Consider the following 22,785-nt stretch of genomic DNA (forward strand, 5'->3'; position numbering starts at 1 on the left):
CTGCTGTTTTTCCACACTACCCCTGATGTGAAAAGAACTTCCAAGCCCCTGCTTTCTCACCCCCACCCCAAGCACCTTCACCTCCCGAACTAGTCAGGGGCTTGCTTGCTTGTTGCTCTCAGGCCCTTTGCCCAAGCTGCTCCTTCAACCTAAAATAGATTCTAGATCTGCCCCTCCATTGCTCTTTGCTCTACTGTCGGTTGTTCAGTTAATAAATATTTACTGAGCATTTACTGCTTTGCCAGACTATGCGCTAAATGCTAAGGTTTTGCAGGGGTAAGAACAAAAAGCCGCCTGGCCACTTGGGGCTTACATCTTGGGGCTTACTGGTACCTCCCCTAACGCAAGGAGAGGGACACCTTCATCTGCCTTCCAGGTGCTTCCAATGCAAAGACCTGTAGGTCCCTTGATTCGGCCCACCTCGTGCTCACTCTTTCCCTAACAGTAACCAAGAGGTGTTAACGGGTGAACACCACGCTCCAGGTACGTTCGGGCCACACTGCGCATGCTCTCTGCGGTCCTGAATGCGAGTTCGCCTGCTGCGCCTCCCCGCGACTGGGAGTGGGAACGTCCGAGGACTCCCGACCCCTTCTGCCTTAATGGTACATCCCACGCGCGTGCGCCCGGGCAGCGGAACCGAGCCGCGGGGGGCGGGGCCTGTAGTGTCCCGTGACGGAAGTGCGGCGGCGTGCGGTTGAGCGGGCTTTTTGGAAGTTGGTTGCGGCGGTGAGGCCGAGGTAACTGTGCGGCGGGGGCGGGGGCGGGGACGGAGGGGGCTTCGCTCGCTGCCCGGGCGTAGGGACTCAGCGCCTTAGGGAGGGAGTGGGTCTGTGAGGACTGGAGGACTGCTGTTGCGAGCTGGCGCTCTGGTGTTTTCTCTGGCCCGTCTCCCGCCGCGTCCCTCGGTTTCCGCGGCTCCCTCCCCCCGGGCGGGCCACCCTCGCCGCCCTCCTGTTCTGCGTCTGAGACATCTCACCCCGTTTCACCTCTGCGGCCCGGTCACGGCCCGCATCGCCAGCCGCTTCGCTTCCAAGTTTGTCTTTACGTGTTGCTCTCGCGGGAGCCGCGGCCCGAAAACCCGCGCGTTTCCCGTCCCTGAGCCGCGCTGGTCTCTGGACGAGAGGTGCTGCGCGCTTCGCAGTCGCCTGGTCGTTCATCTTTGGTTTTCGGCCGAATTTAGCAGATGCGCCCGCTGAGGTAGATTTCAGCGTGTTCTCCCTCTGGCTGCGAGTCTCCCTCGGTCAGTATGCCCTTTCTGCATTTTCTCGGCCCTCCCCAGCCCCCCCACCCCGCCGAGGCCCTGACGGGGGCGGGGGTAGTAATTAAGAACATGGGATCTTGGGGTCTGGAGCTGAACAGGACTGGGTTTCATTTCTGCCTCTCCTACTACTGGCCTTCTAACCCTTGGGACAACTATGTAATCCCTCCAAATCCCGAAAGGTCTTCATCTGAATTGGAACTAATAACACCTACTTCATAGGGTTGGTATGAGGATCAAATTAGTGAATGTAAAGGGCTGGGGCCCAGGGCCTAGGGAGTTCAGTAATTCATTTGTTCAGCCAATATTTATTGGGCACCTATTACAAGGGGGGTCCTGGGGACGCCTGGGTGGCTCAGTCGGTTGGGAGTCTGCCTTCCGCTGGGGTCATGATCCCAGGGTCGTGGGAGGGAGTCCCAGGTGGGGCTCCTTGTTCGGCGGGGAGTCTGCTTCTCCCTCTGCCTGCCATTACCCCTGCTTGTGTGCTCTCTCTCTCTGACAAAATCTTTTTTTTTTTTTTAAAGATTTTATTTATTTATTTGAGAGTGAGAATGAGAGAGAGTACATGAGAGGGGGGAGGGTCAGAGGGAGAAGCAGACTCCCTGCCGAGCAGGGAGCCCGATGCGGGACTCGATCCCGGGACTCCAGGATCATGACCTGAGCCGAAGGCAGTCGCTTAACCAACTGAGCCACCCAGGCGCCCAAGATTTTATTTATTTATTTGAGAGAGAGAGAATGAGAGACAGAGAGCATGAGAGGGAGGAGGGTCAGAGGGAGAAGCAGACTCCCCGCCGAGCAGGGAGCCCGATGTGGGACTCGATCCCGGGACTCCAGGATCATGACCTGAGCCGAAGGCAGTCGCTTAACCAACTGAGCCACCCAGGCGCCCTCTGACAAAATCTTAAAAACAAAAAAACAAGGGAGGCACTGTGATTAAGTCCTGGAGGTTCGGTGGTAAGCAAGACCAGACATGCCGCCCCCTCCCCCCACCATGGAGTTTATAGTCAAGTGGGAGATACAGTCCTAATCTAGTAATTACAAATGTCATGTTAAAGGTGTAGTGAGGGTAAGAGAAATTACTGTTGCCTTGAAAAGATATAATAGGGGAGTATTTAGGGGCGCCTGGGTGGCTCAGTCAGTTTCTGCTCACGTCCTGATCTCCGGATCCTGGGTAGGGCTGAGTGGGAAGTCATCTTGAGATTCTCTCTCCCTCTCCCCCTGCTCGCTCCCTCTCTTTCTCTCTAAATAAATAATTCTTTAAAAAAAAAAAATAGGGGAACGTTTAACCTAGACTGAGCTTCTGGGGAAGTGTAGATTGAGCTGAGATCTGAAGGATTTGTAGGAATTAAAAGACTAGCGGGCAGGGGATGAAAGGAGGGGTATGTATAGAAGTTTCAGACTGAAAGTTAAGTGTAAGGGCCTGTGGCAGGAGAACTTGGGGGTTCGAAGGACTGAAAGCAAGGAGTATATAGTGATGAAGGGGAGTTAGGTGCTGGCCAGACCCTGCAGGACCTTTTAAACTGACTTCTGGATATTGGACTGATAGGAGAGCAGTGGAAAGGCTCCGAAGAGTTTTAAGGTGAGGATGGAGGTGGAAGGAGTGTAAGCCACATAATCTGGTTTCTGTTTCAAAAACGATTACTTTAGTTGCTGTGTGGGGGCCAAGTTAAAAGCTTTTGTAGTAGTTCAGGTGAGAGATGGTGGTGGCTGTGGAGTGATATGGCAGTAGTGGAGCTGAGAAGTAGATTTGAGAGATGTTTAGGGGCTGACATTGCCAGGACTTGTCAGTGGATGTGAAGGATGAAGGTGAAATTGTGAAGAATGTTCTCCAGGAAAGAAAAAAAAGGATGTCCAGGCGTCTGGTTTCAGTAGCTGCGTGGAGGATGGTACATTTTATGGGGATGGGAAACAAGAAGAAATACAGGAGGGGAACAGGTCTTCGCACCAGTCTGCATTTCCCCCTTCCCATTATATTCCCATAGCTGCGCACTAACTCCTGCCTCCCAATAGGCTTCCATTTCATCTCTTCCTTTCCACGCCCCAGAGTCACCACCCTAATACAGGCCTTTGTGTCTATCGCTAAAATAGCCCTCCATAACTTCTTAGTCTCTCCTCTTTGTCCTTACTCTCTCCCCACTTTAATCTATGTGTTGATGCAAGATTGTTTGCTCAAACACTTCAGTCTGAAACAGGCAGAATCTGAATCAGGCAGATTTTCTTTTGCGCCAAAAATTTTGGTTGTTATCATTTACAGAATAAAATCTAAATCCTTTAATCTGTCATTTAAGATCTTGCACAATTTAGGGGCACCAGGCTGGCTCAGTTGGTAGAGCATGTGACTCTTGGTCTTGGGGTTGTGAGTTCGAGCCCCATGTTGGGTGTAGAGAATACTTAAAAATAAAATCTTGAGGAAAAAAAAAAAGATCTTGTCCAGTTTATTCTCAGCCTGTCTTTCTAGCCTTTGTACTCATTGCTCCCCTACTTGAACTTCGTACCTCTGTCCCTCATTTTCCCTAAATAGGTTTTTCAGATTCTCCTGTGAAGAAGTCCTTTGTTCGTGACATTCTCCTTCTCAGTATCAAGTATACCATCTGGTTATCTTGACTATCTAAATTTAATTTCTAAGTTCAGTTCAAGCTCTCTGCTGGGAAGCCTTCTTGACCTCTAGGCACACATTTATTTCATTAGTCTTGTTAACTTCTCATTTGTTTTTATACCATTTATTTTTTTTTAATTTATTTTTTTAGAGAGAGCAAGAGAGTGTGCACAAGCGAGGGGAGGGGCAGAGGGAGAAGCAGACTCCCCTCTGAGCAGGGAGCCTGATGCAGGACTTGATCTTAGGACCCTGAGATCATGACCTGAGCCAAAGGCAGACTCTTAACCAGCTGAGCCACCCAGGCACCCTGTTTTTATACCATTTAATTGGCACTTTGCATTTACAGTGTTGTTGATTTATTCATTTATCAAATACTACTTTAAGCTTATAATACATATTCTTGTGTATATGTTTGTAATTATTTGATATACTCTTATGTGGCAGCTTTGTTCTAGGCAGTGTGCTAGGTAGATGCTAAAACAATATAAAAATGTGGGCAAAAATTATGAGACTACTTGATTAGAATACAAGTTTCTAATATGGAAATTCCAGGGAATTCTCCCCATTATTTTGGCTTAGATAAGAATCACCTACTCATACTAGGGACGCCTGGGTGGCTCAGTCGTTAAGCATCTGCCTTTGGCTCAGGTCATGATCCCAGGGTCCTGGGATCGAGTCCCACATCGGGCTCCTTGCTCAGTGAGGAGCCTGCTTCTCCCTCTCCCTCTGCTGCTCCCCCTGCTTGTGCTCTCTCTCTCTCTCTCTGACAAATAAATAAATAAAAATCTTTAAAATAAAAAAAAAAAGAATCACCTACTCATACTAATGAGTACCCACTGTTACATGGTCTATAATATGTATGAAATAGTTAACAGGAAAGAAAATAATCATTTAGAGAAAATAATTGTTTACTTCTGGAAGTTTCATCCAGCTCTGATACTTTCCCTACAGTTCCCTGATATGTGCAACAATGGACCAGAAAATAATATCTCTAGCATCAGAAAAAACAGCAGATAGACTGCAGGAATTTCTTCAGACCCTGAAAGAAGATTATGTAAGTATTAGGAAGCATGTTCTCCTAAAACCAAATGTCAAGCATGATGACAAATTCAAAGGACATGTTAGAAAAATTATTCTGCCACTACATCTACCTCCACTCTCCTTAGGAGACAATGATTTATTTGATAACAACTCAGATGTAAAGAAATGAGGAAGAGAAGTAGACAACATTCGTCTACAACTATATAACATTTAAACATTTATGCAACTGTATGTATATAAACAAATTAGTGTACTTTCAAGGTTCTTAGAACAATCCTATTTGAAGAGAATATCCAGACTATAGTTACATGTGAGACATTTTGCCTATTGACATTCCTTTATTAATATTTTCCTTTAAAGAAGATTATAAGCAGTAAAATATTTTTAAGTTATTATTTGAATCTTCTTACTCTCCTGATATACTTCCCTTTTTCCATAATAAGTGATCTCAGCTTATTCAGATTCCTGCATGGAAAGGAATCCCTGCTTAACATTAACTCTAAACATTAATATATATGTCTGAACAAGTTAAGACTTTGAGTGTCATGTTTTTAAAGGAATTTTTGCATGCTTGTATTGTGATCATTGAAGCTAGGTATAATCTAGCTTGTAATCTCTGTTAATATGTGACACTACTGGGAATTGATGCAGGGATGGGCTCAGGCTCTGGTTTTGGTTGGTTGGGTTTTTTTTTGGTTTTTTTTTGTTGTTGTTACACAGGATTGCTTTTGTAGCACCTTTTTGAGAATCCATTGCATGAGTTCAACTTGGATCATTCTATAGACATTTAAGATTCGGTTAAAACTAGCTTTTAATTAATGTATTGATTTAGAATTTGTGTTTTATATGCTTCCAAAAGGAGTTTGAAGAGGCTTTAACATTTTAAGTAAAACTAAGAATTAGAACAAAATTCATGATATAAATAGATGCTGTGAATTACTTCTCTAATTCTTACTTATCCCTAGGAAGGATCCCTCTCTCTTGGTTTTTGTAAAGATAAAATGAGTTAATGCACATAAACCATCTAATATCTAACAGATACTGAGTAAATGTTAGCAAAGTTCCTTCACCAGTATGGACACAGTCTTCTGAACATTTCTGTTAACATTTCCATTTTAAGTTTTATACCTTAAATTGAACACAGGACTTCACATGTTTTCTACCACTAGAGTAGAATGCACTAATGTTTCTCTTATTTCTCCATTAATGCAGAATCAACTTGTTGGCCACAATATCATACTGTTGTCTCATTGCTCTTACAAGCAACCAAAAACCCCAACTCATTTTTGCATATGTTGATATTAGGCTAGTTCCTTCATCTCTGAATTTCTATAGTTAGTTTTTAGAACCCACATACAAAATTTTACCTTTATATCTGTTAATTATCTTTTTAAATTAATTTCATTTTACTCCATCAGGATCTTTTTGTATCTTGATTCTGTTGACCAGTGTATTAGTCGTTTTTTTATATCTTCTACAAATTTGTTAAGTATTCCAGCAATATATACTTCACTTTATTTAATAAAATGTCCAAAGAAGATGTGCTTAAAATAAAAAAGTATAAAACACATAAAGAAGTCCATGGCAAGACAGACGTATCCAGCAATAGGAAAATTCACATTTGAAGATTTAGAGAGACTAGAGGAATCTAAAAGGGACTTTATATTTCACACAAATACTTAATGTGATTTTTAACATTCAAATATATCAATGAAGAAGTAGAATCCATAAAATAAGAAGGGATAGATTTGGGAGACAATCAGAAAACTTCTAGAAATGAAAACCTTGATAGTTAACAGTAGACTAAACACTGCTAAAGAGGAAATCAGTGAAAGTGGAATACAGACCTTGGGATACCTAAACAAAGCAAAGATTGTAAAGAGATGGTAAATATGAAGAGTACTTAAAGTATGTGGGAATGCTTTACTAAGAGAATATATCTTCAGGGTGCCTGGCTAGCTCAGTCAGTAGAGCATGCAACTCTTGATCTTGGGATTGTGAGTTTGGCCCCCACATTGAGTGTAGAGCTTGCTTAAAAAAAATAGATCTTTAAAGAAATATATATATATCTTCTTAAACATGTAAAATGTTCACAAAAAATGATCATTGTGTCATATACTAGAGCACAAAGAAAACGATAGGTCCCATAAGGTAGAAATACATAAACCACCCTCTTTGATCACAACTCAGTAAAAACTAGAAATGAGAAATAAAAAGTAAAAAAGTGCTTTGTTTTGTTTTGTTTGAGAGAGAGAGGAGGGGCAGAGGGAGAGAGAGAAAGAATCTTCGGTAGACTCCCCACTGAGCGTGGAGCCTGATGCAGGGCTTGATCCCCAATCCTGAGATCATGACCTGAGCCAAAATCAAGAGCTGGCACTTAACTGAGCCACCCAGGTACCCCAAAAAGGTTTTCTACCTTGAAATAAAATACCTTCTAAAAAACTTTTTGATAAAAAGAAATATACCAACAGAAATTACAGGACTTCTAAAAAATAATGAGAACACTACACATCAGTCTGTGGAATACTTTTAAAAATCACCTAAGTCAATTAAGAAGAAATAAAATAAATGAATTAAATTATTGAAAGAGCAGTAAACAAAAGAAAGACACAAAGAAGAAACTACTAAAATGAAAGTGGAAACTAATCAAGTAGAGAACAGAAAACCAGTAGATCAAATTAATACATCAAAATCCTGATTCTTTGAAAAAAATAAACAAAACCATTATCTAATCAAGAAAGTAATGTGCTAAACACAAATGTACAAAATAAGAAATGAGAAGGGGGAAATAACCTTTTTCTAAAAGATTTTTATTTGAGAGCATGAGCAGGGGGAGAGGGACAAACAGACTCCTGGAGCCCAAGTCGGGGCTTGATCCCAGGACCCCAAGATCATGACCTGAGCTAAAGTCAGATGCTTAACTGATCGAGCCAACCAGGCGCCCCGGAAATAACTATTAATAAAGAGAAAATGTCAAAAATACTAAGAGACTACTTTGTATACATTTATGCAAATAAATTTGAAAATCTAGAGGAAATGGGTAATTAAGAACACAGAGGTTAATAAAATTGACCCAATTTGAGCTGGAAAGCTTAACCAGATCAATTTATATAGAAGAAAAAGAGTTAAGCAGTTAATTCACAAGAAACACCAGGCTCAGATAATTTCATAGGAGACTTCTACCAAACTCTTAGAAATCAGAGATTAGAGATAGACAGTCTCAATGCTACAGAATTTTTTGACAGCATATATAACACCAAAAAAAAGTACATACATAAGGAAAACTTCTAGATGCTTTTATAAAGCATAACCTTGATACCCTAAACCCGATAAAGATAGCATACAGGAGGGGAGCCTGGGTGGCTGTGTCTCTCCCTGTCAAATAAATAAATAAATAAAATCTTAAAAAAAAAAAAAAACAGCATATGGGATACCTGGGTGGCTCAGTCGGTTGGGCGTCTGCCTTCAGCTCAGGTCATGATCCCAGGATCCTGGGATTGAGTCCCACATCGGGCTCCTTGCTCAGCGGGGAGCTTGCTTCTCCCTCTGCCTGCCGCACACTCTCTCTCTCTCTCTGACAAATAAAATCTTAAAAAAAAAAAAAAAAACAGAAAAAGAAAATTAAAGGGTATTTTCATTTATGAACATTGATGCAAAAATCTTAAATACTAGGGAACAGATTCCAATACCACATGAAAAGAAAATATGTCATGACTAAGTGGAATTGATTCCAGAAATACAAAGTTGGTTCAGTGTTAGAAAGTATATTACTCCAAAGACCCTATGATTATCTTCATAAGTTAGAGAAAGCCTTTGAAAAAATTCACCCATTCCTGGTAAAAACTCTGGGAGAAAATGGGAATGGGGGTCTATTTCCTTAACATGATAAAATGTATGTGTAAATCCTAAAGTCAGCATATTAATGGGAAACCCTAGGGGCATGGTAATGAAACTACAGGAACCAGGCAGCCTACTCTTTCCACTGTGATTTAACATTGTCCTGGTCTGTTAGCCAATGCACTTAAACTAGAGAAAACAATGAAAGGCATAAGAATAGGAAAAAAAGATATAAAACCATCTGTCTTTGCACATGTCATACTAGTATACCTGGAAAACCCTGAAGAATCTGTGATCAAACCATCTACAACAAGAAGTCAGCAAGATAGCAGAATATAAAATTATGTAAAAATAGCATTTCGTACACATAGCAGAAACGAAGTTCATATAGAAAAATAGGCAAGAATAGCTAGGAAAACACTGAAATGGAAGATCTCTGAGGAAGGACCAGCCCTACAAGATACTAAATGTACCAAAAATCCTCTCTAATTCAGTGTGGTATTGGTGCATGAAGAGAAGAACAGATAATGGAATAACAAAGTCTCAAAATAGACCCAACTACATATAAAATTTAGTATATGATAAAGTGGTATTCCAAATAATTGGGGCAAAGATCATATTTAATAAATGGTGTTGGGACAACTAGATAGCCATTTAGGAAAAAAATAGATAAAATTAGATTTATTCTTCATATACTGTTCAAGAATAAGCTCCACACGAATCAGGTCTAAATGTAAAAAAAAAAATCTAGGGTACCTGGGTGGCTTAGTCGTTTAAGTGTCTGATTTCACCTCAGGTCATGATTTCAGGGTCCTAGGATCAAGCCCCGCCCCCTCCTTTTCAGGCTCTGTGCTCAGTGGGGAGTCTGCTTGTCCCTTCCCCCTTGTGTGTGCACTCTCTCTAAATCTTAAATCTAAATATTAGAAGAAAACGGTTGAGATTCCTCTTTTTAATTTCAGTGCAGAGAAGGCTTTTCTAGGACTCAAAATCTAGATACACTAAAAGGTTGATAAATTTACCTACATATAAGTAAAATTTACATGACCAAAAACACCATACGCAGAATCAAAACACAGATGACAAATTGGGAGAAGATATTTGCAACATACCACAGATAAAGGGTTAATATCCCTAATTCATAGATAACTAATAATAATTGAGGGGGGAGGCCAAAAATCCCATAGAAAAAGAGCAAAAGGAATGAAGAGGATAATCACAAAAAGACATAAAAATGGCTGTAAACATAAGAAAAGATGCTTCACTCATAAGAGAAATACTAATTAAAATGAAACTGCTACTATTATCTGTCAGAGTAGGAAAAAAATGAACTCCTTGTCTATACACTCTTGGTGAGATTGGGGAAAGAGTCACTCATACATTGCTGGTAGGAATGCAAAAATGGTAAGACCATGATTAGAATTTGATGCTATCTAACAAAACTACTTAAATATATTTCCCCTCAACCCACTCATCCCACATCTAGGAATACCCTAAAGATGTACCACCAACAATATGAAATTATATTATGCACTATGTTCTTGAATCTGTAAAAAAGAATGAAGTTCACTATGGACTGATAATGATTTCCAGGAGATATTAAGTTAAAAAGGCAAAATGAAAAATGTGTATTATTCTACCTTTTATATAAGAAAGAAGGGAAATAAAGCATACATATATCTGTGTATCCTTACAAAAAAGAAACTCAGGAAGAATTCCATAACTATACTGAAGGTGAGGGGGTAGAAAAAAAGAACTAATCCAAGTATTTGACTATATACCCTCAGTCTTGGGCAGAGGACTGAAGAGAGAAATACAAATAAACCATGAAGTTTTTAAATAGGATTATTTAATGTAGTGATATGTGCAAAGCAATTCTGAAATGATTTTAGATGTATTACAGGGTTCAGCAAATGAGTAAATGTGTTGACATTGGGAAGTCAGCATTTTTACTGTGGTAGAAGGGACAAATATAGGATATAGGAAGGCAAGAAAGAACCCTGTGGGGATAAATTAGAAATGGAAGTGTTGATATGAACTTAATGACTTCTCACATATGTGTACATATATGCATATCTACACATACATGTATATTTGTATGTATTTGCATATACATGCATATATATATATATATATATTTAGCTCTGTTCACTGAAAGGCCTAAGATGTGGCAACAAAGATGCCACAGTAGTAACAAGCACAGCCATGACTTAGATCTTTGGTCTCTAATACTCATTCCCCACTAAAAGGAACCAGGGCTTTTCAGAGAAATGTCTGCTTTCAAGAGTGGGCCATGACAGATACAAGATGAGCCTGGAACATCTTGCTAAGCCAGAAAGTAAAGAAGTGCTCAGAAAAAATGAGGAGGGCATGTCACAAGGACATATGATCTAACTCAGAGGGGTTCTATCACCTAGGTCTGAGGCTATTAGAACATCAAAATAATTAAGTTCAGTTATGAATTATAAGACTTTGAAAAATAAATTTGGGATTCCATACTGATAATAAATAAACTTTAGGGAGAAGGAAGGTCTCTTGCTTACTGTGCTAGCATTAGAAAATCATCATTTTGCAGCTGTCATGATGAAGACTGGATCAGGCAAGAAACCAGTGGATGCTAAATCCAGGGAGAATTTTCTTTTTCTTTCTTTTTTTTTGCTTTTTATTTTGAGCTACTTTTAGACTTACAGAAAAGTTGTGTGTATCCCTCCCATAGCATCTTACATAACCTTAGAATTTTAAGAATCAAGAAATTAACATGGGTACAATACCATTAGCAAACCTAAAGACCCTATTCAGACTCTATATGGTAGTTTTTCCACTGATGTCATTTTTTTCCCCAAGAATCCCACTCAGCATACTACATTGCACTTGTTATTTTTCCCTGATTTTTGCAGTTTGCAACATTCCTCAGTCTGTCTTTGTTTCTTATGATCTTGATAACCCTGAGGAGTATTGATCAGTTATTTTGCTGAATGTCCCTCAGTTGGTGCCTGCCTGGTGTGTCTCATGATTGGACTGAGGTCTCATCCCTGGTAGAAGGACCCCAGAGATGGTGCCTTGCCTTTTTCAAGTGTATTGTATCACTGGGCTCATGATGTCTGTGTCATTCCTGGTGGTATTGACTTTGATAACCTGTAATGGTGGTTGTTGCTGGGCTTTTCCATTATACAAGGGGAAAACTAGCAGGATATGTGCATGGTCAAAGTGTCTCCCTACAAACTGCTCACTGGTTGTAATTATAAAGTGGGAAAATCAAGCAAAACATTTGACTGAGTGACCAGAATTAATATTACCAGTGAGGGATAGATGGACATCACATGCCTCCAGGTGTGATACTATGAGAAGGACACAGTATCACCTGTGTTCTGACTGAGAATGCATAAACTCAGTGTAATCATGAGGAAACATCAGACATTGCAAAATGAGGGCTGTTCTATTTAAAAAAAAAAAAAAAGTCTGTATCTGGACTGTGCCATTAACTTGATAGTTTCAGTCTACCAATTAAAAGAAAAATGTTAAAGCGTTCCAAAGTAACAAGGATACATAATCTTACTTCGTTTACTTTTGTTTTAAAATGCAGTAAATGCAGTAAAAAGCATAAAGTCAAAAAGGAAGAGGAAAGATTATGTAAGTGGAGGGAGGAAGGAGAGCAGAGGACAGAGGGAGTAGAAGAGAACTGTTCGTAGAGTACCTGTATGTTAATTCTCTCCTGTCATCTAATTGAATCCTCCTAACTGTCCTTGGAGGTAGGGAAATGGACACACATACAGTGAAATAACTTGACTGAGATTATGAAACCAGTAAATGGCATGGCCAGAATTCATCATCTGATTCTAGGTCCAGTTTTTTTTTTTTCTTCCCCATGCCATACTGCCTTCTAATGAAACTGAAATTGTTTCAAGAAGAGTCAGGGTTTCAATGTTTATAGCAGCAGTGTCCACAATAGCCAAACTATGGAAAGAGCCCAGATGCCCATCGACAAATGAATAAAGAAGATATGATATATATACTCAATGGAATACTAAGCCATCAAAAAAAGAAAAAGAAAAGAAATCTTGCCATTTGCAACGATGTGGATGGAATTGGAGTATTATGCTAAGCGAAATAAGTCAATCAGGAAAAGACAATTATATGATCTCACTCATGTGGAATTTAAGAAAACAGGATCATGGGGAGGGGGGGAGACAAAATCAGAGAGGGAAACAAACCATAAGAGACTCTTAATCGTAGGAAACAGGGTGGCTGGAGGGGGAAAGGGTAGAGGAATGGGGTAACTGGGTGCTGGACATGAAGGAGGACACATGATGTAATAAGCACTGGGTATTATATAAGACTAATGAATCACTGATCTCTACCTCTGAAACCAATAATATATGTTAATTAATTGAATTTAAATTTAAGGAACCGGAAAAAAACCCCCAAATTTTAGAAATGCCATTGGAAAACCTATAGGATTTTTTTCTGTTTCTTTTGAAAGGCCAAATATGAATTAGAAATTTGTGGTGTATTATTTTATTAAAAAAATAAAAGTTAAAAATGAATTAAAATGAGGATAAAAAATTTTTAAAAAAGTAGAGTCGGGGTTTCTCAGCCTTTGCACTGTTCATGTTTTGGACTGGATAATTCTTTGTCGAGGGGTGTTGTCCTGTGCCTAAAACATCCTGTAGGGTGTTTTAGGAGCATCCCTAGTCCTATCCATTAGATGATCGTAATACCCTTCCAGTTATGACAACTGAAAATGTTTCCAAGCATTGCCCAGTCTACTCTGGGGGTTGGGAGGAGGGACAAATTCAGCGCTGGTTGAGAACTACCCTTCTCTGAGGGGTATGTCAAGGGCTGAGTATTCTGCTGGCAGTTCCAGGTGGAGAAGTCAGGTACTTCCTTATTACCTATTTAAAAAGGGAGATATACAGACTCTAGTCAGAAAGACCAGGCCCATGTAGTTGCGGTAAAAAACTGGGGCCTTGCTATTTGTTTTAACAAGCCCTCTGGGGATTTAGATGCTTAATACCAGATTTTCACCATGTCAAGGGCTGGTGCCACCATCTATCCAGTTAGTTGCTTAAGCCAGAACTATAAGAGTTCTTGATTTCTTTTTCTTCAGCACCACCCCCTTTTCACTTCTAAACCATGTGGGTGGAGGTCTGTCTGAGTCCATTCAGGCTGCTATAATACGACAGGGGCGCTTGGGTGGCTTAGATGGTTAAGCGTCTGCCTTCGACTCAGGTCGTGATCTCCAGGTCCTGGGATCGAGCCCCACGTCGGGCTCCCGGCTCAGTGGGGAGTCGGCTTCTCCCTCTCCCTCTGCCTCTCCCCCTGCTTGTGTGTTCTCTCTCTCTCTAATGAATAAGTAAAATCTTTAAAAAAAAAAAAAGAAAATACGACAGACTGGGTGGCTTATAAAGGAGGAACATTTATTTCTCATGGTTCTGAGGCTAGAAGTCGGAGATGAGAGTGCCAGTATGGTCAGATGAAGGTCCTCTTCTGTCTGGTTTGCACGCTTCATGTTGTATCCTTACATGGTGGAAGGGGCTAGAGAGCTCTGTGGGATCTCTTATAAGGGGACTAATCCCATTCATGCGAGTTCTACCCTCATGACCTAATTATCTCCAAAGGTCCCACCTCCAAATACTGTCACATTAGGCATTAGGATTCCAACATGTGCATTTAGGGGAGGACATAAACATTCAGACTACAGCAAAGTCCTATTAATTCGAGCCCTCAAATATATCTTCAGTCTGCTTTTCTTCATCTTCTTTATTAGTTTGCCAGGGCTGCCGATTATAAAAGTAGCACAAACTGAGTAGCTTAAACAAAAATTTATTTTTATAGTTCTGGAGATTCGAAGTCCAAGATCACAGTGCTGGCAGTGTTAGTTTCTTTGAGGCTGTGAGAATCTCACCTAGCTTCTGGTGGTTTGCTGACAATTTTTGGTGTTCCTTAGCTTCTATCACCCTGCTCTCTGCCTTCATTTTCACACGGCCCACTTGTTGTGCATGTGTCTCTGTGTCCAAGATTCCCCTTATAATGATAGTCCTATTCACACCAACTGTAATGACCTCAACTTAACTAACTACATTGGCAAAACCCTATTTTCAAATAAGGTCACATTCTGAGGTCCTGGGGGTTAGAACCCCAACATGAATGGTGGTGATGGGGGGGTACTTTAAAAGTTCAACCAGTAATATCTCCCCTGCTATTTGGGCTAGGCCACTATCATATCTCACTCTTGAACACTATAGCAGTCTCCTAACATATCCCTGTTTCACTCTTAAGCCTCCCACAAGCCATTCTCTACATAAGGAGCAAGAGTGATTAAAAAAAAAAAAGAGAGAAAGTATCCTATCACTATGCTCTTTTCTCTTTAGTAAGTTCTGTTGTACTTAGACAATTGTAGAGTGAGGATACGAATAAATTTCAGTCTTGACAGCCCTGTATCATGTTAAGTTCTACGCTGCTCTATCTCAATCAGTGATATTTGTGATACCTGAAGTCTCTGAAGGGTATGAACCTGACAGATGATTCATATTGGGAATTTCGGTCATTGGGGTAGAGAAATTGTTGCCAGAAACTTGTAGCTTTTTCTTTCTTTGATTGCAGTTGGCTAATCTCCTTCAGAGTCAGGCAGTGAAAGGAAAAGCTGCTGGAGCACTCCTGCGAGCCATCTTCAAAGGTAATAATTAGTGCCACTTCTACCTGCCCGGGTTTGTTAGATTTGTTTATTTTGGGCGCATATTGCTGCTTTTCTTACTTTTGAAGGCGCACTGAGACTTCCCGTGTTTGGGGGTTTTTACAAAATCAACTAAAGCAGCCGTCTCCTTTCTTAGGGACTCAAATAATTTTACTTAAGGGGATTGAAGTGGGCACTTGAGACTGTATCGCTGCTTTGGGGCCTATAAAGGATGCATTTCATAAAGTGCACTTTGGTTTACTCGTGCTTTTAAAATTGTGGAGAAGAGAACAGCAGTGTTTACTACTTAACCTGTGCTTAACAAGGGTCAAAGGAGCTCTGGGGTTTAATGACTTGGAATATCTCTGTTGACTTCTGTATTACGTTACCACCAACACTGAGTGAGGATGATGATTTCTCCATATCCTTGTCAACCCTTGTTACTGTCTGTCTTTTTCATTGTAGCCATAGTAGGCAGTGTGAAGTGGTATCTCACTATTGTTTTGATAAGCATTTCCCTGATGGCTGATGATGTTGAGCATCCTTTTATGTGCTTACTGGCCATTTCTGTATCTTCTTTGGAGAACTGTCTGTTCAGATCATTTGCACTTTAAAAAATTGGGTTGTCTTTTTATTATTGAGTTGTAATAGTTCTTTATATGTTCTAGATACATGTCCCTTATTAAATATATGGTTTGCAAAAATTTTCTCCCATTCGGAGTTGTTTTTCACTTTTTTGATAGTATGCTTTTAAGCATAAAGTTTTTTGACGTCCATTTTATTTTCTTATAGCTTGTGCTTTGAGTGTTTTATCTAAGAAACTGTTGCTTAGTCCAAAGTCACGAAGATTTAAACCTATGTTTTCAAAGTTTTATAGCCTTAGCTTTTACATTTAGATCTTTGATCCGTTTTGAATTTATTTTTGTATATGGTGTCAGGTAGGAGTCCAACATCATCTTTTCTTGTTTTCAGTAGCACCCTTACTGAAAATCAATCGCCCATAATGTGAGGGTTTATATCTAGACTCACAGTTCTAGTCTCTTAATCTATATGTCTCCTTATGTCGGCACCACACTGTCTTGATTACTATAATATTGTAGTAAGTTATAAAATTGGGAAGTTTAAGTCCTCCAACTTTGTTTTTCTTCTTCAGGATTATTTTGGATATTCTGGGTCCCTTGTGTTTCCATATGAATTTTAAGTCAGCTTGTCAGTTTCTGAAAAAAAAGGAAGCTGGGGTTTTAATAGGGATTGTGTTGAATCTCTTTATGAATTTGACTAGTATTGCTATCTTAGCATAAGTCTTTCGTTACATGAACATGGGATGTCTTTCCATTTACTTAGGTTCTCTTTATTTCTTTCAGTGATATTTTATAGTCTTCAGAATACAAGCCTTATACATACTTTTCTTAAATTTATTTCTAAGTATTTTATTTTTTTGATGCTTTTTTAAATGGAATTTTCTTAATTTAGTCATCTAATTGTTCATTGTTAGTATATAGAAATGCATGGGGCACCTGGGTGGCTCAGTCGGTTAAGTGGCTGCCCTTGGCTCAGGTCATGATCCCAGGGTCCTGGGATCGAGCCCCACGTCAGGCTTCCTGCTCAGTGGAGAGCCTGCTTCTCCCTCTCTCTCTGCCTGCTGCTTGGCCTACTTATGCTCTCTCTCTGTCAAATAAATAAAAACCTTTAAAAAAATGAAAAAAAAAGAAATGCAGTAGACTTTTTTTAAGATTTTATTTTTATTTTTATTTATTTTTTTTTTTTTAAGATTTTATTTATTTATTTGACAGAGAAAGACACAGTGAGAGCAGGATCCCAAGCAGGGGGAGAGGGAGAGAGAGAAACAGGCTTCCCGGGCAGCGGGCAGCCGGATGCGGGGCTCGATCCCAGGACCCTGGGATCATGACCTGAGCCGAAGGCAGACGCTTAACGACTGAGCCACCCAGGCGCCCCAAGATTTTATTTTTAAATTTATTTATTTGGAGGGAGAGAGAATGAGCAGGTGGGGGGAGGGACAGAGGGAGAGAGAGCAAGAATCTCAAGTAGGTTCCATACTTAGCACAGAGCCTTATGCAGGGCTCAATCTCAGGACCCTGAGATAAGATTTTATTTTAAGTAATCTCAAAAGGGGCGCCTGGGTGGCTCAGTCAGTTAAGTGTCTGCCTTTGGTTCAGGTCACGATCCTGGGACCCTGAGATCGAGCCCTGCATCAGGCTCCCTGCTCAGCAGGGAGTCTGCTTCTCCCTCTCCCTCTGCCTGCTGCTCCCCCTGCCTGTGCTCGCTTTCTCTCTGTCAAATAAAGTCTAAAAAAAAAAAAGGTAATCTTTATGCTTAACATCGGACTCAAACTCACAACCCCAGATCAAGAGTCCAATGCTCCACCGACTGAGCCAGCCAGGTACCGCCCTCTAATAATTTATTTTTTGTGGATACCTTAGGGTTTTCTATAAACAAGATTATGTCATTTATGAATAGGGATAATTTTACTTGTTTTTCAAACTAGATACCTTTTCTTTTTTCTTTTTTTTTTTTTTAAGATATTATTCATCAGAGAGAGCACGAGCTGGTGGCGGGGGGGCGTGCAGAGGGAGAAGCAGGAGACGCGGGGCTCATCCCAGGACCCGGGGACCATGACTTGAGCTGAAGGCAGATGTTTAACCAACTGAGCCACCCAGGCGCCCCTGTCCTTCATTTTTGAAGGATAGTTTCTCTGATTGTAGAATTCTTGGTTGACAGTCCTTCTTTTCAGCAGTTTGACTATGTTATCCCATCTCCTTCTGCCTTTCAATGTTGTGGGGGGTTTTTTTGTTTGTTTTTGTTGTTGTTTTTTTTATGAGAAAACAGCTGTTAATTATATTGAATATCCGTTTCCCAGATGACTTGCTCCTCTCTTATTGCTTTTAAGGTTCTCTCTTTGTCTTTGACTTTTTTTTTTAAGTGTACAGTTCAGTGGCCCTAAATACAATAATTACTCTGTCTAGAATTCCAATACTATGTTGAATAGAAGTGGTGAAAGTGGACATCCTTGTATTTTTCATGTTTTATGGAAATGCTTTTAATCTTTAAGAATTGGGTATGATGTTAGTTATGGGTTTTTCACATATGGCCTTTGTTATGATGAGGTGTCTTTGATTTTAACTGCTAATATGTCTAGGTGTACTTCTCTTGTGTTTATCATTGGACTTTATTGAGTTTCTTAAATGTGCAAATTAACGTTCATTAAAATTGGGAAGTTTTTGGCCATTTCTTCTTTTGCCCCTTTCTGTCTTTTGGAACTTTTATTATGTCTGTGTTAGCACTCATGATGATACCCCACAGGTCTTTGAGGCTCTGTTCATTTTTCTTCTCTTTCTTTCTGTCCCTCAGACTGGATAATCTCAGTTGCTCTATCTTTGAGTTCTCTGTTTCTTTCTTCCACCAGGTCAGATCTCCTGTTGAGACCTTGTTGTGATTTTTCAGCTCAATTATTGTACTTCTAATTTCAGAATTTTTATTTACTTATTTACAATTTCTTTTTTTCATATTTATTTGAGAGATAGTGTGAGCATGCATGCATGCACATGAGCGGGGGTGGGGGGGAGCGGGCAGGAGAGAATCCTCAAGCAGACTCCATGCTGAGTGCAGAGCCTGATGAGGGGCTCAGTCTCATGACCCTGAGATCATGACCTGAGCGGAAATCAAGAGTCAGATGCTCAACCAACTGAGCCACAGTGGCGCCCCTGCTTATTTACAATTTCTGTCTCTTTGTTGATAGTCTCTATTTAGGAGACATTTCCTTTAGTTCTTTAGGCATCGATTCCATCTTTGAACATACTGAAAATAGCTGATTTAAAATCTTTGTCTAGTAATCTAACATCTAGTCTCTGTCAGGGACAGTTTCTAGTTCTCTTTTTTCTTGTATATGGCCCATACTTTTGGGACATTTTAAATGATATTTTGTGGGAATTCTGGACATCAGATATCATTTTCCTCTCCCAGGATTGTTGATGGTTTTCATTATTTTGTCAGTTTTCTTACTGCTTTTATGGAGGAGAGGATTTTCTGAGGTCTTTATTATTCTGCCATTCCTGCTGACATTACTCAGTTATGTTTTGAAGTGGAGTATATTAAAGACATTTAATTTGGGTTACTGGACCCAAAAAGGCTCTAAGGTATATTAGAAGGTATTTCTCCGGGGCGCCTGCGTAGCTCAGTTGGTTAAGCAACTGCCTTCAGCTCAGGTCATGATCCCAGGGTCCTGGGATGGAGCCCTGCATCGGGCTCCTTGCTCAGCAGGGAGCCGGCTTCTCCCTCTCCCTCTGCCTGCTACTCCGCCTGCTTTTGTGCTCTGTCAGATAAATAAAGAATCCTTAAAAAAAAAAAAAAGTTATTTCTCCTTTTGGTACTATGAACTTGTTTTAAAAATTAATGATGTAAGTGGAAGAAGAAAAGATGACATTTCTCATCTGCCTAATTTAAGTACTTTTGTAAAGCTACTAAATATTGCTGTTCTGAACATTCTAGTAATCAGTAGTTTGATAATTCTACTTCTATATTAAACTATAGAGCTGCTTGTTTTTCCTGTTTGCCCTTCAACGTTTTAAGATTTCTTCCTTTATTCTTTTTTTGTTTCTGTACCACTCGTTTAAAACAATAAGGTTCCCCCTGCTCTGAGGAAGCTGGAGCTCTTAGGAGACTTAAGATATACATTTGTTGTATCCACTTAGTGGAATCAGGGGATTTGCAAAAAGAAGTAGCATCTGAGATCATAGGATTACTAATGCTAGAGGTAAGTTGGAAAAGAAAAACTTTTTTGGTTTTGGGTAGATTTGGGGGTGGGGGTTGTAATTTGTTGAGGGAGGGTAAACTTAAATGTGCCAAACCTAGCATAGTTCCTATTTATGAATAAGAACTACTGTTAAAAAAAAACAGAATAGGGCGCCTGGGTGGTTCAGTTGTTAGCGTCTGCCTTCGGCTCAGGTCATGATCCCAGGGTCCTGGGATCGAGTCCCACATCAGGCTTCCTGCCCGGCAGGAAGCCTGTTTCTCTCTCTCCCACTCCCCCTGCTTGTGATCCTGCTCTCGCTATCTCTGTCTCTGTCAAATAAATAAATAAAATCTAAAAAAAAAAAAAAAAAAAAATGATGGATGGGCCATAAACCCATGTTTATGTTAATTTCTGATACTGTGGACATCTGATATCTTTGAAGAGTATTTGAAAACATTGGAGAACTGATGGAGGATTCTGACCTTTGAAATCTTTTACAATTATAAGTTTGTACCAGAGCAGGATCCCTTCTAGGACCAGTTCAGTGTTTCAGTGCCAGTTCTATTAATTCAGCAAGAGGCACTATTTTGTGGAAAGAGATACCAAACATCTATTCTGCTTAACATTTTCTTTATCCCATGAATTTTTAGGCTCACAATTTTCCAGGATCATTACTGCTTGAATTAGCCAAGGAGTTTATTAGTGCTATCAAAGAGGGCAGCTTAACCAATGGAAAGTCTTTGGAGTTATTACCCATTATTCTCACTGCCCTTGTTGCCAACAAGGAAAATCTGGATTATGAGAAAGGTAATTTTCTTCCAGTTTTAGTGGCTTTTTTGCTCATTACTTAATCAAATTTATTTCTCAGTGTATTTTGCATTTCTAGGTGAACTGAGTGGGGAAGAATGTAAGAAGCAGTTGATTAACACCCTGTGTTCTGGCAGGTAAGTCTTATTAATGTGTAGCACTTTCTCAGATGTACAAGTGGCCAAAAAAAGGATTACAGTTTATTTTAGGAATTTGTATCACAAAGTCTTTAGCCTTTTTTTTTTTTTTGGTTATAATGTACAACTGTAAAACCATTTATGTAGTCCGCGATGAATTTTTGAGAGATTACTTACTATATTTTCTGTTCTAAGACTACATATAGTTTCTGTTTACTTGACTGTTCATCTTAACACAGTTTCGTCCTCTAGCATTAATTTGGAGTCCCAAGGTCCTTAAGGCTGAGAAGTCATCCTGCTGCTATATCTTTTATATTTTTTTATTTTTATTTTATTTATTTATTTATTTAAAGATTTATTTGAGAGAGCGAATGAGAAAGAGAGAGTACATGAGAGGGGGGAGGGTCAGAGGGAGAAGCAAACTCCCTGCTGAGCGGGGAGCCCGATGCGGGACTCGATCCTGGGACTCCAGGATCTGACCTGAGCTGCAAGCAGTTGCTTAACCAACTAAGCCACCCAGGCGCCCCTTATATTTTTTTTTAAAATGAGTAGGATATTTAAGTAATGGTTGTATCTTTAAGCCAGACATATGGAAATCTACCTTAAGGAAAGACTCCAGCATAATAAGAAAATCCTCATACATGAACATGTTCAACCCAGAAAATTGTGACTTATGCGTACAATAATAGAGAAATGTAAGTTAAGGTATGTAACCTATGTAAGTTAAGGTAGAGCCACTCCATGAAATTTAAACCCATTAAAAGTGAAATATATAAAACCATCAAAGATGAAAAATCCTTACTAGTCAGTGAAATAAAGAGAATACTAAGTTGTGTAATACAATGATTACATTTGGGTACATTTTTTTTTTAAAGATTTTATTTATTTATTTGAGAGAGAGAATGAGAGAGAGAGAGCATGAGAGGGGGGAGGGTCAGAGGGAGAAGCAGACTCCCTGCTGAGCAGGGAGCCCAACATTTGGGTACATTAAAAAGAAACAGAAGGAAGCACCCAGGATTACCTAAATCAGAAATAACAGCTTTGGGCGCCTGGGTGGCTCAGTCGTTAAGCGTCTGCCTTTGGCTCAGGTCATGATCCCAGGGTCCTGGGATCGAGCCCCACATCGGGCTCCCGGCTCGGCAAGAAGCCTGCTTCTCCCTCTCCCATTCCCCCTGCTTGTGTTACTGCTCTCGCTATCTGTCTCTCTGTCAAATAAATAAATAAAAAATCTTTAAAAAAAAAAAAAAGAAATAACAGCTTTTATGGTTCTTTACATAAGATCCTTAACATACATAATTTTAAGTATGTATCAGCTCACATGTGCTTATCCATTTATTCATTTGTTTTTAAATTTAAGAAAAATTTTTTTAAAGATTTTATTTTTGGGACACCTGGGTGGCTCAGTCAGTTGGGCAGCTGCCTTCGGCTCAGGTCATGGTCCCGGGGTCCTGGGATCAAGTCCCACATCAGGCTCCTTGCTCAGCAGGGAGCCTGCTTCTCCCTCTGCCTCTGCCTCTCCCCCTGCTTGTGCTCTGTCTCTCTCTCTCTGACAAATAAATAAAATCCTTAAAAAAAAAAAAATTTTTTTAATCTCTATACCCAACATGGGGGTCAAACTCAACCCTGAGATCAAGAATCACATGCTTCTCCGACTGATCCAGCCAGGCACCCCTCATTTGTTTTTAATAC

General features: G+C 40.1%; 1 protein-coding gene across 4 annotated transcripts in view; it reads left to right on the forward strand.

Annotated features, from left to right (window-relative positions):
* The first annotated feature begins 646 nt into the window (after window positions 1–646).
* Window positions 647–22,785, forward strand: part of FANCI (FA complementation group I) — an 82,064-nt gene continuing 59,925 nt past the window's right edge. For 2 of the 4 annotated variants that reach the window (XM_035024115.1, XM_035024117.1), the window contains exons 1-6: window positions 647–737; window positions 4,806–4,908; window positions 15,333–15,405; window positions 20,043–20,173; window positions 20,803–20,959; window positions 21,039–21,096. In XM_035024115.1, coding sequence (XP_034880006.1) covers window positions 4,825–4,908; window positions 15,333–15,405; window positions 20,043–20,173; window positions 20,803–20,959; window positions 21,039–21,096 — 503 coding nt within the window. In that variant the 5' untranslated portion in view covers window positions 647–737; window positions 4,806–4,824. Of the gene's footprint in view, window positions 738–784; window positions 1,241–4,805; window positions 4,909–15,332; window positions 15,406–20,042; window positions 20,174–20,802; window positions 20,960–21,038; window positions 21,097–22,785 lie in introns of those variants that run through there. The other 2 variants (XM_035024116.1, XM_035024118.1) reach the window with 2 other exon arrangements.

Source organism: Mirounga leonina, unplaced genomic scaffold (genome assembly GCF_011800145.1).
Source record: "Mirounga leonina isolate KUSES-001 unplaced genomic scaffold, KU_Mleo_1.0 Mir_178, whole genome shotgun sequence".
NCBI lineage: Eukaryota > Metazoa > Chordata > Mammalia > Carnivora > Phocidae > Mirounga > Mirounga leonina.